The following is a 16,264-nucleotide window of genomic DNA, read 5'->3' as shown; positions in this document are numbered from 1 at the left end:
AGACCTCGATGTATCGTCAGGAGCCATGGGTATTCATTGTGTTTTGCCTGTATATGTTTATTTTTTACCTTCAAAGTGACAGGAGCCATTGACTTGCATTATACAAATCACCAAGGACCACAGTTTTCTTCTTTACTGTTCAATTGAAGAAAAAAAATGTCACCTACATTGTATTTTGGATGGCCTGAGGGTAGGTAAATTAACAGCAAATTTTCATTTTTGGGTAAATAATCTTTGAAAATATTTCTTCAATTGCATCTCTACGAAAATCTAGAAATGCTTTTACAACCACAACAAATAAGCAATTCTCAGACAGTGAACATTATGATAAATAATCCTGTTCTTTTTTTCAGAATGCAAGCCCCATTTTATTTTGTAAGTTGCTTGTGCTTGTTGTGCTGTGATCATAACCACCTGTTTGCAGTGTACATATATTATAAGTGGTTGAACACATCTTTTGAGTCAAGTGACGTGCATGCATATTCATATGTTGATCTCCAGATAAGAATTACAGGAATATTTCATGTTCAAAAAAAATTAACATGTTTTTAAGTATCACAGAAAATAATTATTACCTGTACTTTGTAAAATCAAACAAATTAAAATACATCATTTTATTTGGTAACTGTCAACATGTGACTCATTACTGAACTTGGGATATTCCTTTAAATTGGTTTAGTTTTTTAAAGTTTTTGTTTCTTTGCTTGAACTACCAAACTACCAAAACTGTTTGAAAAGTGTTATTTGTTTCTTTGCTGCATTTGCTTTACAGTGAATTATAAAACAGCTGTGTTTTTACACATGCACTTATGGGACTTTCATTGTTGTACATCCTGTCAAATTTATTCTGACTCATTTGTCCATTTCTTGAAGACGTTTCATCAGTTCAGACACAACCGATGAGTTGAATTTCATCAATAAATGGAAAAACACATGTTTAGAGGCTCCAGAAAAAAAATCAACATGACATTTTGTGATGATTAAGCATTTGCATAGACATATTCATTAATGAACTGTCCTAGATTTTCTAAAAACAGGATCATACATCCAGAAGTTGGAATAAAATGAAAACAGCATAATGGTAGATTTCATAACCAGTGGTGCTTGCACAACAAACAAACTCCTAACCCTAATTAGAGACCAGAGTATCATAGAGACTTGTGGCATGGATAACCACCAAGAAACCAACCAAACCATCTTAAAAACCAAATAGCAACGCCCTGGCAACTACCCAGAATTATGGCGATGAGGTTGCACAGGCAATATGTCTGCAGACTCTTTAATGCCTGTGGGATCTCTAGTCAAATCTTTCCAATCTAAATAAAGTAAGATTACTCAGACACTTAGTGGTTCAGTCTAAACACAAACTGTAGGTCATGAGCCTAGCAAAGCTGGAATTTATAGCTAGGTTGGCTTTTATCCACTGGTATCCAAGGTCAACCCACAAAGATGCAGAACATAGTGTGAGGGGCACAAAACCTGGACCCCTCAGCAATGGAAAACAAGTAACTCATTTTCCTACATTGCAAGATCTTAAGGTCTTAAAGGGATAGTTCACTTTGAAATAAATTTTTGGTATGTTTTAGCTTACCTCAAGGGCATACAAGATGTAGGTGTCTTTTTTTTCCGCAGTAGTTTCAATTTTGATATTTTTAGGTCAAACCGTTCTTGTCAATGCAGGTCTATGGTCACTTGTCTCAAATAGCATGCACAGAGTCCAAATTAAAACAATTCCCCGTCGTCCAAATTAAACAATTCCCCAACGTAAGTACACATTGATGGCCTAAGACACGAAACGAGCGGTTTGTGTGAGAAAACGAACAGTAACCAAGTAGTGTGGACCAAGTGATCTGATCTGACGTGTACGCAGACTGGTGCATAGATATATACACTAGATGTCGCCTTAAAGACATTCGTTCCAATGAACTGCCGTAGACAAGGCGACATCTAGTGTGTATATATCTATGCACCAGTCTGCGTACACGTCAGATCAGATCACTTGGACATGGCTGCGTATAAGTGGTAAAAATTATATAAATGCTGTTCGTTTTCTCACACAAACCGCTCGTTTCGTGTCTTAGGCCATCAACGTGTACTTACGATGGGGAATTGTTTAATTTGGACGACGGGGCATTGTTTTAATTTGGACTCTGTGCATGCTCTTTGAGACAAGTGACCATAGGCCTGCATTATATGACTGACAGACAAGAACGGTTTGACCTAAAAATATCAAAATTGAAACTACTGCGGAAAAAAAGACACCTACATCTTGGATGCACTTGAGGTAAGCTAAAACATACCAAAAATTAATTTCAAAGTGAACTATCCCTTTAAGGCCAATTCACACTGCACCGACAGACGCAGACCAACGCCGTCAGTCACCAAGGAACAGCACGTCACTTCTCAGATATTCTAATTCCGATTTAGCATGTTCAGTCGGAGAAAGCAAGCTTTGACAGAAGCCAACATACTGACAGGGGTAACACACTGATCAAAGTTACTGTTGCCGTCTGTCGGTGCAGTGTGAATTGGCCTTTAATGCTACATCTACATTCTCCGGATACATTTTAAAACAGCGTTTTCATTTCAACGCGCTCCCTGTCCACACACACGTTTTCAAGCGTTTTCCAAAAGTTGCTAATCCACACTGAAACATCTGAAAATGCTTAAATCACCTTACTGCGCATGCATACATACTAAATAGTTCACAAGATGACATAATAGACATAATAAAGTTCTCAAATTTATCCATCTGAGAGAGCATTTTCAAAAATCTCTGTCAAAAAACAACAAAACACATTGTCTCATGTGGACGGAAGGCCAAAATGGAGAGAAAAAGATAAGTTTCAAACGAAAATGTATTAGTGTGGACAAGTGACCATATCTGAACATCTTGAACTTTTATGTGAAGTTCTTGAGAACAAAGCAGATTTACACATCCTAATCTCACATACAACGGAAGGCGTTTCTTGAATTGCGCAATATCTCTCAGGAATTCAAGAGTGCATTATGGCATTCTAAAGGCTGCAAAAAAGCCATAGTCCCTGCTGTTAGGTTTATTGTACTAGAATCAGGTTAGGTGCTTGTTATGTTGTCCATTCCTCATTCATTTATGCTGTGGTATAGTATTCTATCTACCCAAGATGTTAAATCAAATGTGATAAATATTAATGGCTTAATACCACAATATATTAGGGAAACACTACACTATCGGTCAAAGTGTGCACCACATCAGCATAGAATTATTTCTGAAGGATTACTGTATGTGGCGCTGAAGACTGGAGTTCTTCAGAAAATTCAGCTTTGCCATCACAGGAATAAATTACATTTTAAAGTATATTCAAATAGAAAACTATTTGTTTAAATTGTAATAATATTACACAATTGTTCTGTTTTTACAGTATTTTTTTTTTTATAAAATAAATACAGCCATTGAGAACATTAGAGATTTCTTTCAAAAGCATAACAAATCTGAATTATTCTAAACTTTGTTTTGACCGGTCGTGTAAAGGCATCAAGCTTAATCATTTCTCATAAAATTTCTCATAAAGTATGTTGTTGGGTCTTCACTCACACTAAGTGAAATGCCACAATTATTCAGGAAGAGGCTATCTGTTTTGTATCATGTGCCATTTAGGGGAGAGGCTATCTGAAATAAATGATATAACAGTTTTGTACTCTGTGTTTTGGGGACCCTGAGATTCTTAAAAAGTAGTGATTGACAGTTGAAACTACATTCTCAGTGAGCAGAGGTTAAAAAGCCAGCGGGCTCAACAGCAACACAAGGGACACTTAGTCTGAGGAAATGAGAAATGACTGGGACAAAATTGGGCAAATTCATATTTACAATTGCACCCACCATCTGTTTGGCCTCATTCTTCTTTCTACCACAGTCATTTTAATTGACATTAAAATGACATTTTGACCTCACAAGACTTATGTCTTCGTTTGTAAAACCCTCTAAATGACCTGGGCCCGTATTCATGCAAATTCTTAGTGCAAATAGTTGCTCCTAGTGACAAAATTCTAAGAAAATCCTTAGAAATGTGGGCGTTTCCCCTTAAAATTAACGAGAAGATCCTAGTAAAGATAAAAGTTATTCACAAAGCATCTTAACCCTTAAAAGAGCTCTTAAGGTCAAAAAGTGTTAGGAGAAGGGAGGAGGACTTTTAAGAGGATTAAGAGTTTATTTAGCAGAGGAGAAAATGGCATTAAGACTGAGAGGAAAAAGACAATGCTGCAAACAATGGATGACAGCATAGGCATTATGGATTAGATTGTGCAGGGATGATGTTGTGACCGAGACACGCTAACATCTCCGACACAGCGCAGAAAAGCCATAGCGTCAGAAATTAAAGTAATCATTACTTTAAGATATTTGGCAACTGGGAAAATGCAACTATGCAGCAGTGATGATTTGGGACTTTCACAACCTTCTATAAGCAGAGTGATCACACAAACAATTATTAATAACAGCACTATATTAAAACCAATATTCAAACCACCACATAAATAGACACGCCAGCAATCTTAAATGAATCATTAAACTTAAAGTCTATTCACTGATATTTTTCCCTCCAGTGAGTTCAATTCACTGACTGAATGATCCAGTCACAGCAATTCTCGAGGTAACAGTTCACTGGAGGGTAAATGACTACCTTTTGTTGCTTAATCACTGCAGAACTGTTTTTCCAACTCTGCTTGCAACTTTTTTTAATATTAAACTTTTTTTATTTTTTTATTCTAGATCACAGAGAGAACAGAATCACTGAATCGATCTTTAAAGAAAAGGTGAGTTCATTCAACAACATAACATTGTAATAAGACACAGCAAACAAGCATGCACTTGACCTTTTTGGCCTCAGTGACTGCTATAAATGGCTGATTCTTACAAGTATGTTGGCAAAATGGCTGTTGTCTAAATGTAAATATTGGCATGGGTGGCACAGGTCACTATAATACTTTGTTTGTCCATCATCTTGTCAGCAATGATTTATGGGTCGGCTAACTTTAACCAGACTGTATGCTTTTCCTGATGTCTAGTAAGATATTGTGGTGGATTAAAACAAGACTTATCACCAATATACACAAAAAAGTTCAGGACACTATGTAAATAATAATTGTAAAAAATGTTACACCTTTTTTGTTGCAATTTTGTAACTTTTAAATGCAAATATTATATATGTACAATTAGTAGCCCTATACACATTATATAAGACTGAATATGTTTTTATGTATTTTGCTTGCATTTCAGTTTTATTTCTAGTATTACTTACATACTGTTATATTTTTATAAGTATTTTGAATTAGCTTTTATTTTTTCAGTTTTCATTTAAATTTTAGTTTAAGCTTGTAATGTGCATTTGGCAATTTTTTTATTTATATTTCTATATAGCTTTAATTTATTTTTATATCAGAGTTAGTAATCATATTACTTAACTTAAACCTACTTCAGTTAGCTGCCAATGCAACATTTCTAATTTTCAAGTTTATATATATATATATTTTTTTTTGTGTGGTTTTTTTATTCAATGATTTAAAAATATATATATTTTATTTAACAATAACAACACTGGTTCATATGTACCAATCAAGAATTTTTGTATTGAAAACAGTAACAGTTTCAAGAAGTCCCAGAGACCCGTACTCCTGCCCAAGATTGATGGCAAACTGGAACAATACACAAATGCAATCGAGGTTCAATTTACAGTCTCATCCTAATATATGTTATGCTTTCATGTATTGGTATATATTAGTTTCTAGTCAAAGTGTGCACAGCAACTTTTTATTTTAGTGTCTAATGCCTGGTTTAAGAACAGTCTCTTAGTAAAAGCATTATTTAGGGCTACCAGGCCTGTCTCTGGCAGCATTTAAACTAATGGATTAGATGTTTATATTTAGAGTATCTCTACCTCCTGAGACAGTCTATTGTTAAATTTGAATTTTCTTAGAAACAATACATCACTCTTGACTCACTGAGTCTGACTGCCCTAATGTGTTTCAGATCTCGTCTAAAGAAGCAAAGATGACTAAGCCAGTAGTAGTGGATATGCCATGTGTCTCTGCTCCGGTGGCCTCCAAAAAAAATCTGTTTGAAGCAGGAGAGGCCTGGAGTCAAACCAGCCTAAAAGGAATGCCCTCAAAGGTCAGAAATCAGACGGTCATTTATTTACTCCCACAAATAAAAAAATAAAAAAGGCATTTCCTACTAAACGTAGCAAACTTGTCAGTTACGTATGTAACCCTCTTTCCCTGATGGAGTCGGATGTAGCGTACTGATTGGGATCGGTTTGAGAGACCGATCTACTTCGAGTGAAATAAAACGAGCCAATGCACATTGGCATGCGATAATTGCATCAGCTGCTCTACCTCGCAGCGCAAGCATATAATGAGCAGAAGGTCCATTGCATCTTTGTTTTACCGCTGAGGAGCCGAGCGGAGCCTGGAGTCAACGGTGGTCCAGCAATAGTGGCGACGGGACTACGGCTCCGTTCCCTCCTACATGGAACAAGGGTTACATACGTAACCGAGACGTTCTCTTTCAGTTCAGTCATGTTCAACGTAGTCGGATGTACCGTACTGACTGGGATCCCAATTAACCTTCCTCCTCTGGGGAAGAGCAGCTGACTCTGGGTCGCCCGTCTCAGGGCTGCTGAAACGGGTGGTGCCGTCTTCCTGCGAAAGCCTCAACGTCACAGTAGAGCTGGCTGTGGTGGAGGTTTTTTTTCTTGCAGGGGACTGACACCCTTGGCGACGTATAGACTGAGGGGCAGCCCCCGAGGCTCAGGTAGCACATCGGGGAAAGTTCTTGGTTACCTCAGCCTACTTCTGAACTGTGGAGAACCGCTGGGCAGTCTCCAACAGTGTCACCGAAAAAGGCCACCTTCTGAGAAAGCGAACTTTGGCGATGTCTCGCACCTCTGCAAGGTTTAGCCAGGGGGGCGCTCCTGGACCACCAGGGTGGACATCATCTGGCCAAGGGCCAGGGCTGTGACTTTAATTATGGTTAGTCACCATGCGCAGCTCAACCCCGACTCAGAACTACCCTCGTGCATTATGAGTGTTTTGGCCTTCCACTGTACTTGCAGGGTGGCCATCACATGCAGGGAAGGGGCGGTCTGCAGTAGCACAGCCGCCCCATCATTGAGGGTGAGTGAGAGAGGAAAAACGTTTTCTGCAGATTAAGGCATGTTTGGCTTGCCATATTGGCGCCAAAATGCTTCCATACTGCCAAAGTTTTTCACAAACATCCGGGAAGGCATGGGGGCGGGGCAAGGCGATTATATGTCGCACTGCACCCCCAGAGTAGCCCGGGAAAGCATGGCTGTCAAGTCTGAATCCAATTCAGCATGAGCACACACACCATTATTGTGGGATAAGATAAGATTGCAGAGCAGGAACAGTAGCCTACAACTGCTCGGCTTCGAAGTGAAAAGCAAAGATGCAACGCAACTGCTGATCATTATATACTCGCGCTTCAAGGCAGAGCAGCTGATGCAATTATCGCATGCCAATGTGCATTGGCTTGTTTTATTACACTCGAAGTAGATTGGTCTCTCAAAGCGATCCCAATCAGTACAGTACATCCGACTACGTCGAACGTGACCGAACTGAAAGGGAACTCTTCACTTCACTTACCTTTATGTAGTTTGAAAAAACCCAGATATTCTGAATATAGTACTGGGTGTTCTTATAGTAAAATGAAAGGGAAGCTTTCAAGATGCAAGCGCAATAAAATCATTAAAGTGTTCCAACACAACTTATGATATATTTCAAATCTGTATGGGAGGTCTGTGTGAATGAAAAAATGAAAGAAAAAGTCAAATTAATATGAAATCAGCTATTTCATATCATACCTTTAAATATTATGTGGGAAAACAAAGATGTCAGGGCTCTTCTATTATTACAATAAGATTGTGTAAGTATGGAGGTCATGAGGCATGAGTGTAGCAGCGTGAGATAGGTCATGTAGTCATGTAGTGTGGAACAACATCTGTTCTTTACACTTTCACACTCAAACACACACTATCAGTTTGCCAGAGTCTGACACACATAAAGATCCATCAGTGGGGAGCTGTTGTGTAGGAAGTCTTGGGTAACATTAGCCAAATCAATCATAACTTTATGAATTCATTATTGCTATTTATACGTTTTTGCAAGTGTCCTAATTTATGTACGGTTTTACATTTTTAGGATACAGACATTGTGAAAGTCGGAGTAGCAAATCTGATCAACCATTGGGTGAAAGGAAGTCCAGAAGGCGGGAACAGACACTCCCCTTCCACACCATCTGTGAGTCTATTAATGAACCTGGGTAATGTTAACCACTGGGCTGGGGAGTTAAATGTATTTGACCCATGGTGGAATACAAATTCTGATCGTAATAAAGTAAAAATATCAATAGTAATCAAGTAAAATCACAAAATAATGCATTTATAGTGCCCCCTTGTGGCAAAATGATCTACAGCAACTTCACTTCTTTTCCCTTGTTTTCCACAAAATCCAGTTCATCAATCATCATGTCAAATCGATTAACATCGTTTGTTAATCAATAAATTGGAAAAGTATGGTATCAGAGGAGTTGCATTAGATTGGATGAAAAGTTACATAACTAACAGACTACAATTTGTTCAAATGGGGGAATACAAATCGGAGTGCTTGAGTATCACCTGTGGAGTACCACAGGGGTCAATATTGGGTCCAAAATGATTTATTATGTACATAAATGACATATGTAGGGTGACTAACCTCTTAAAATTTGTGATTTTTGCTGATGATACTAATATATCATGTTCAGGGGGAAATCTGAAGCAGCTTTTGGAGGTGGTCACATCAGAAGTTAATAAGTTAAAAATATGGTTTGACTTAAATAAATTGTCGTTAAATCTAGATAAAACAAAATTTATGCTGTTTGGTAATCGCAAAACCGACACACAAGTAAAAGTTATGATTAATAATGTTAAAATAGATAGAGTGTATGAAAATAAATTTTTGGGTGTGATTCTTGATCATAAAATTTGTTGGAAACCCCATATCAAATATGTTAGAACAAAAGTAGCGCAGAGTACTGGAGTAATGGGGAAAGCAAGGCATGTATTGAGTAAAAAAGCACTTTTTATTTTGTATTGTTCACTTGTGTTGCCTTATTTAAATTATTGTGTTGAAGTATGGGGCAACTCCTACAAAACCACCTTACAAACATTAAGCACAATACAAAAAAGAGCAATTAGGATAGTAAATAAGGTAGGATATCATGAGCATACTAATTTACTATATTTAAAATTGCACACTCTAAAGTTTAATGATCTTGTTAAATTTAAGACCGCTCAATTAATTTATAAAGCAATAAATAAACAGTTGCCTAGAAACATACAACAGTTATTCACAGATAGGATTGGGGGTTATAACTTGAGAGGGGATTTAAATTTGAGTCAACAAAGGACTCGGACAAAACTCAAAAGTATGTGTATTTCGATTTGTGGGGTGCTTTTGTGGAATGGTCTGAGCAGTTCGATCAAACAAAGTGTTAATGTTGCAATTTAAAAAAAGGTACAAAAGTTTTATTTTTGATAAGTACAGAAGTGGAGAGGGTGAATGATAATTCATTATGGTTGTAAATGCTCCTTGATAATGGTTTTTGTTCATGCTTTTTTCTTTGTCTTAATATTAAGATAAAGCATTATTTTAATTTAGTAGTTTTTTTGTTTGTTTTTGTTTTTTTGTATTATTTAAAAAACGTTATGTTTGATTTATCTTGTTCGATTGTGAATTGGTTTGGGTAGTTACTGGGGGTAGGTCTTGATAAGCCTAGGGCTTCTACCTATCCCTTTTCGAACAGGTTGATTATTAAGCTAAAAAAAAATAAAAGAAAAAATAAATGTTTATTTATTTGTATGGATATTTCATACGCATTGCTGTCTTGTTTAATTTTATTATTATTTATTAATTGTTCGAAATAAAGATTTCATTCATTCATTCAAATAAACTGCAATATTCTCTGATGTGGATATGTGCTTTATAATGTTAGTGGTTAAGGTCTAAAGAAAAATCATTCAGATCATTAAATCCAGATGTAATGAACATTGTTTCTATCAAATGTAAGGACTTTTGAAGACAAAACGTTGCTTGCTTGTTACTTTCTTTAAAAAAAAAAAAGGTTGTTGTAGGCTACACAAAAGCATCATAGCCATATCTATGAATCATTAATCAAGTGATGCTTAAGTACATAAGGATTATGTCTCTTTAAGTTTACAGCCCCTGGTTTATATCAAATAAATAGTTCACCCAACAATCGTTTACTCACCAACGCGTTGTTCCAAACCCGTTTGATTTACTTTCTTCTGTGGAACACAAAACGAGCAATTCTGAAGCCTGTGCTGGTATCTCTTCCATGCAATTACAATGAATGGGGAGATTTCCATTTTCTGAAAGGACACAAAAGCACCATAAAAATATCATTAAAGTAATCCATACCAAGGTTATTATAGTTTTGCATTTTTAAATTAATTAAATGAGTTTTTATTTTAATATAATTTTCAAATTTGCAATACATTTCAATTTAGTTTAGTTTTTATTTTGTTAACACCGTTCTATTTAGTCTTTATATATTTAGTTTCGGTTTTAGTAATTGTAGTTTAGCAGAGCTAACGGAGCACTTCCAGAGCAGACCAAAGCAATTTCAGCAAGTTTAATGTTTGCAAAGTTTACAGCTAACTCTTGTGCAAACCTCTCAATAATAAAAAAAAATTGAGATTGAAAAAGAACCAATCAAATGCAACTTAAAAGTAAAAGTAAAAGTAAAAAAAAAAAATATATATATATATATATTTTTTTTTTGCTGGCCTTAAGAAGCCTATAACGTTACAATATGTGGTCAACAGTAAACCTGTAACATGTCTGTAGCCAACATTAGGAATTAACAACCATCACTGTCAATGCAAAGAGCAAGAGTCTATTGTCCCTCAGCAGCAACTAATCTCGTATTCTGGTAATTTATAAACACTTTACTTAAGCATCTCTAGGCTGTACACATAGGGATATGCCAATGAGGAAATTCCCCTATTGATTAATAAACTTGTAACAACGCTGGTGTTACCGATTACACTGCATATTATACAAGAAAATATATGTTAACGACGCTCCAGATCTGTAGCGCTTATTTTAATCTTTAACGTTAGATCTTTCCTTTTCTTGGAACAAAACAAATGCTAAAGGTTGATTCAATGTTACTTTTAATGAAAAAACACAACAATAAAATAATGCAATGACAAACTCGGTTATATAACAGAGAACTTTTATTAACAAAACAAATAAGACTAAAGACATGGTATACCCGCGTTGTAACACAAATAAATGAAAGGTCTTTGATTTTTTCCTTACTTTAAAACTAGTGCTTATTTTGCGGTTCATAATTATTAATGAAAACATCACCAATAAAATAGTACAATGACAAATTTACTTATATTTAACATCAAACTCTTATTAACAAAATGAATAAGACAGATGATATATACCCACAGTAACACACACAAAAGATCTTCCCCTTACTTTCGTGGTTCATTCATATTTTTTTTAATGAAAACAACAACTGTAAAACAGACAAACTCTCGTCACGTGACTCCTGCGTCTCTGCAATGCTTCTGTGTCCAACTGAACTATTTTGCAAAACAACGGTGGGGGAGGTGGGCAAGTTATTTGACCCTGTGCTCAAAAAACGTTCCCACGGCTATGGACGTTGGAGTTGATTTGGAGGAAGTTAGGCCAGGCGGAAGTGGACTTATTCACATCCGAAGAGATGACGCACTGTCTGCTCTGGTTTTCCCTCATGCATCCAGCTCCACTGGGGTTAGATGACATGCTGCAGACAGGGCAGAGGCTGCTCCTATACGTATCTCCACCAATCGCCAGGACAGAGTTCGTCTACTGCTAGTAGCCCCATTCTGGACGGCCCAAGCATGGTTCACAGACCTGTTGTCTCTCCTGTATGGTTCTCCTTGGGAGATTTCCCCTCAGGAGTGACCTTTTGTCACAGGCTGGGGGCACAATCTATCATCCCCGGATGGATATGTGGAAGTTGTGGCTCTGACCTCTGAGAAGGTTCAACTCCTGAACTCTGTTTTTTCAACTGAGGTTGTTGAGACCATCTTAAATTCTAAAAGCTCCCTCCACGGTGAAACTATACGCTTTTAAAGTGAAAAGTCTTAGCTATATTACACTATATATTTATGGTGCAGAGAACGTCAGTTGGACCCAGTGTACTGCTCGGTTGATTCAGTGCTGCAGTTCCTTCAGAATCGTTTTTCTGCTGGTCTTTCCCCCTCCAGGCTGAAGGTTTACCTTTAGTTTACCCCTCCACCATAGCTGCTTACCACGCACCTTTGGGAGATGGATCTTTGGGGTGACACAATCTGGTATCTCGTTCCCTTCGTGGCACATTGAGGTTAAGGCCTGCTGTATATGCAAGAGTCACGGTCGGGGATTTGGTTGTGTTTTAAAGGGGCTGTCCCAGGCCCCCTTTGAACCTATTGGAACTATTTCAGAGAAGTTCCTTACTCTTAAAATTGTTTTTTTTGCATGCTTTTACATCTCTGTTGCCTCCCCCTTCCTAGAGTTTGCTCCTGGTAGGGTTAAAGCAATCCCTCACCCTAGACCAGGCTACGTCCCTAAAGTTCCAACTAATGTAGCACACTCAGTAGTCTTGCAGGCCTTTCATCATCCTCCATTTCAGACCAAGAGAAGCTTAATGTGCTTTTCCGTGTTAGGGCTCTTGAGTGTTACATCCACCGGTCAGCTCAGTGGCTTAAGACTGCCGTTTTACCCAGGTGAGGTTCCTCGATGTCCAAGCAGAGAATAAACAAATTGGCTGTTGAGGCTATCTCTATGGTTTATAAGGCACATGACCTTCCGTTGCCTCTAGTTTTGAGGGCCCATTCTATTAGGAGTACGGCAGCATCTTAGGCTTTGCTGTCAGGAGTTTCTCTCCAAGTGTATGATGCAGCGGGCTGGGCCTCTCCACACACATTCATCAGATTTTACAGCCTGGATCAAGACTCTACACCAGGGTCTCAGGTGTTTATGTCCTAGGCTGTGGTCGTCATGATTCACACTATGACATGCATTTGTCAGTATGGCACAGATGGTATTATTGTTCTCATAGCATCAACATTCTGTTGGGACAGGGCCAACATTCTGACGCATGCGTAGAGTTCCCTCGAAAGTGAACGTTACCCATATTTTATTCACAAAAGAACATAGAAAACATATCAAATGTTTAAACTGTAGATATGTACCGTTTAAAGGAAAAAATTAGGTCATTTTGAATTTGATGGCAGTAATATGTCTCAAAAAAGTTGGGACAGGGTCATATTTATCTCTGTGTAGCATCCCCTCTTTTCCCCTCCTTCTCAGGGAGCCAGGGTTACTGTCGTAACAGAGACGTTCTTGAGTTCAACTCACTAAATGATCTAGTCATTCATTTAGTGAACAACGTCTTAAAGTCCCACTCCGATCATATTTTGAGCTATTTTTAAACATTCTCAGTGGTCTTTAAATGATGATTATGCCGTTTTTAGCCAAAATCACAAAACCTGTGCCGTTTTCTGGGACTTCGCTTCAGCAGAGCGGCAGTAGCTCATTAGCAATTCGCCTCTGCGTTGTGGGCGGAGCCGTTGGCTGAAGCGAGATACATAGGCAGCAACAGCCTCTTTCTGTCTTTCTTTCTTTCTGTCAACACAGAAAACATTTCATCACTGGATAGTTTTTTTCATTTAATTAAAGTGTTGTTTTATGTCAGCTGAATGTCCGGAACGCTTTTCAGAGAAGATAAGGCAACTTATTTAGCACAATTCACACCCAGCGGCAATTCAGAAAAAGAAAAAAAAATCTCCGAATGCTCCACATGAAACTTTGGTCTTCCGACCTTTTACCGCCGTGTCGATTTATTTTGATTAATATGTGCGAGGGAGAGAGAAAAGGTCTTGAAAGGTGAGGTCTTGTTTACATTTTCGCCTGGCTCCGAAGACAGAGAGTGCGCGCGCGCGCGTCCGGGTCTCTCTCTCTGCTCGTTCTTTCAGTTATAAACATGTCCTGTCACAAGCGCAGCAGTTCATCTACATTACTCACCGATCAAATAAGACTTTGGCGGGACAAAAATTCACTTTGGCGGGCGCTAAAACAAGTTCAATGCAGGAAAATCCATGCGTGAATTTAACTGAGTAGTACATGACCATGCACTCGCACAAATGCGACCACATCAAATTTTAACTCGCACATTCTCAAAAAATGGTCGCAGTTTGGAACCCTGGAACGTAATCCATTCATCTCTCACAGCAACATGTTTTGGTAAAGCATGAAAGCTAATACCAATATCTCTCCTTTTAGCATTGCAACCCGCTACCGCACATAGGTATTGATCCGCCATCGTCTTCTCTACTCCTCAGAACCTGACCGGGCGGGCCCCGCCCAGTGGAGTTACTACGTCACAACTCCAGTCTATTTTAGCCGGCATTTTAGCGTCTGCTACTGATTCACAGCCATTTGAATGCAGAAATACTCAGAAATACAACTTTGAGCTTATTTTTCTCAAGATATGTCCTCTAGCATAAGAAAAATGCCACAAGAACATGTTAACACCTAGAAAAACATGATTTTCATCGGAGTGGGTCTTTAAATTTCAGGTGAACTATTCAATAAAAGGGTGCTATAGCCAGGAATAAAACAGCAGATTTAGGAGAATAAAGTCATTCTCAGCAATGTTTATTGTTCCTTCTAATGTTCATTCACAGGATCTTAAACCTGGAGATGTTCTTCAGAAAAAGAACATGTGGGAAATTATTGGAGAAGGTTTGGCGGCAGAGAAGCCAGGACTGGGAGGAAAGGTAAATATTCAAAGAATCTTGTATTAATAAACCTCAAAGTCATAAAAAATAGGTTGAGAATGAGCCACTTGCTTAATGCCCTTCTCTAATATTTCTTTTACTCACCTTTTATATTTTTAGGGCTCCTCCTCAGGTAAACGGTACAAGTTTGTTGTGACAGGCCATGGCAAATACAACAAGATTCCCAATGAAGGTGATCGTTACAGTGTCTACCCAAGTGGAAAACCAAGTGAGACACATTCTACTATTTTACATAATAAATCTCAAATATGAAAGCTTTTTAAATTAAAAGAACAACTCTGTAGAAAATTACTCCTTGTGAGAACGTTTAAATGGGTCATGAATTTTTTTTTTTATTTCATGTTTCCTGAGGTGTGCTTATAATGTTAGTATGATTTTTCTACCCTGACTTTAGTCCTATAATTTGAACACTCTGTTGGAAGGAGCGTCTCTGCTGTGAGACATCAATGTAAATGCCCACTGCTATGATTGGCTATAGCATTTTGCATATTAAATAAGTACAAGCCCAATTCCAAAAAAGCTGTGTAAAATGTAAATAAAAACAGAATGCAATTTGAAAATTGCATAAACCCATATTTTATTCACAAAAGAACATAAACAAAATGTTTAAACTGAGGAAATGTAAAATTTTAAGGATAAAATAAGGTAATTTGAATTTGTTGACCATAACAAGTTGGGACAGGGCCATGTTTACCACTGTGTACCAACCACTCTTCTTTTTACAACAGTCCGTATACGTCTGGGAACTGAGGAGACCAGTTGCATGGAGTTTTGGGAGATAAATGTTGTTTACTTCTGAGAGAAGTCTCTAGATACACTTTTTATACCCAATCATGTTACTGACCTGTTGCAATTAGCCTTATTAGTTGCTAAATGTTCCCCCCAGCTGTTTCTTTTTAGTAACACTTACTTTTCCAGCCTTTTGTTGCCCCCGTCCCAACTTTTTTGAATGGGCATCAAATTCAAAATTACCTTTTTTTCTTTTCTTAAAATGGTAAATTTCCTCAGTTTAAACACTTGATGTTTTCTATGTTCTATTGTGAATAACATAAGGGTTTATGATATTTGCAAATCTTTGCATTCTGTTTTTATCTACATTTTACACAACGCCCCAACTTTTTTAGAATTGGTGTTGTACATCTGGAACTCTCTCGAAAATGTTTACGTTTTTACTGTTACAGATGTCGAGATTAATTAATCATGAAAAGTGTTAATTATAGTGTTATATATAGACGATCTACTGCCGTCGCATGAAAGGTTGCAGCAATGAGCATTGTAGCCGATGACAGACATGTCTGTTGAGTGCATGCATGCAGTGATCTCGTCATTACAACTCAATTTCTGCACTCGTAATGAATGCTTTCATC

General features: G+C 37.6%; 1 protein-coding gene and 1 long non-coding RNA gene across 3 annotated transcripts in view; both read left to right on the top strand.

Annotated features, from left to right (window-relative positions):
• The window catches only part of lsp1a (lymphocyte specific protein 1 a), a 44,118-nt gene that overhangs the window by 19,888 nt on the left and 7,966 nt on the right, over positions 1-16,264 (top strand). For both annotated transcript variants that reach the window (XM_082160466.1, XM_082160465.1), the window contains exons 7-12: positions 4,748-4,791; positions 5,616-5,697; positions 6,005-6,145; positions 8,194-8,292; positions 14,784-14,876; positions 14,997-15,105. In XM_082160466.1, coding sequence (XP_082016592.1) covers positions 4,748-4,791; positions 5,616-5,697; positions 6,005-6,145; positions 8,194-8,292; positions 14,784-14,876; positions 14,997-15,105 — 568 coding nt within the window. The remainder of the gene's footprint in view (positions 1-4,747; positions 4,792-5,615; positions 5,698-6,004; positions 6,146-8,193; positions 8,293-14,783; positions 14,877-14,996; positions 15,106-16,264) is intronic.
• LOC309491150 lies at positions 10,418-11,345 on the top strand. The gene is made up of 2 exons (XR_014202942.1): positions 10,418-10,629; positions 10,683-11,345. It is a non-coding gene; the product is annotated as an uncharacterized lncRNA (long non-coding RNA).

The sequence above is a fragment of the Leuciscus leuciscus genome, assembly GCF_965113295.1.
Source record: "Leuciscus leuciscus genome assembly, chromosome: 25".
Lineage (NCBI taxonomy): Eukaryota > Metazoa > Chordata > Actinopteri > Cypriniformes > Leuciscidae > Leuciscus > Leuciscus leuciscus.
This window is presented reverse-complemented; position numbering and strand designations above follow the sequence as displayed.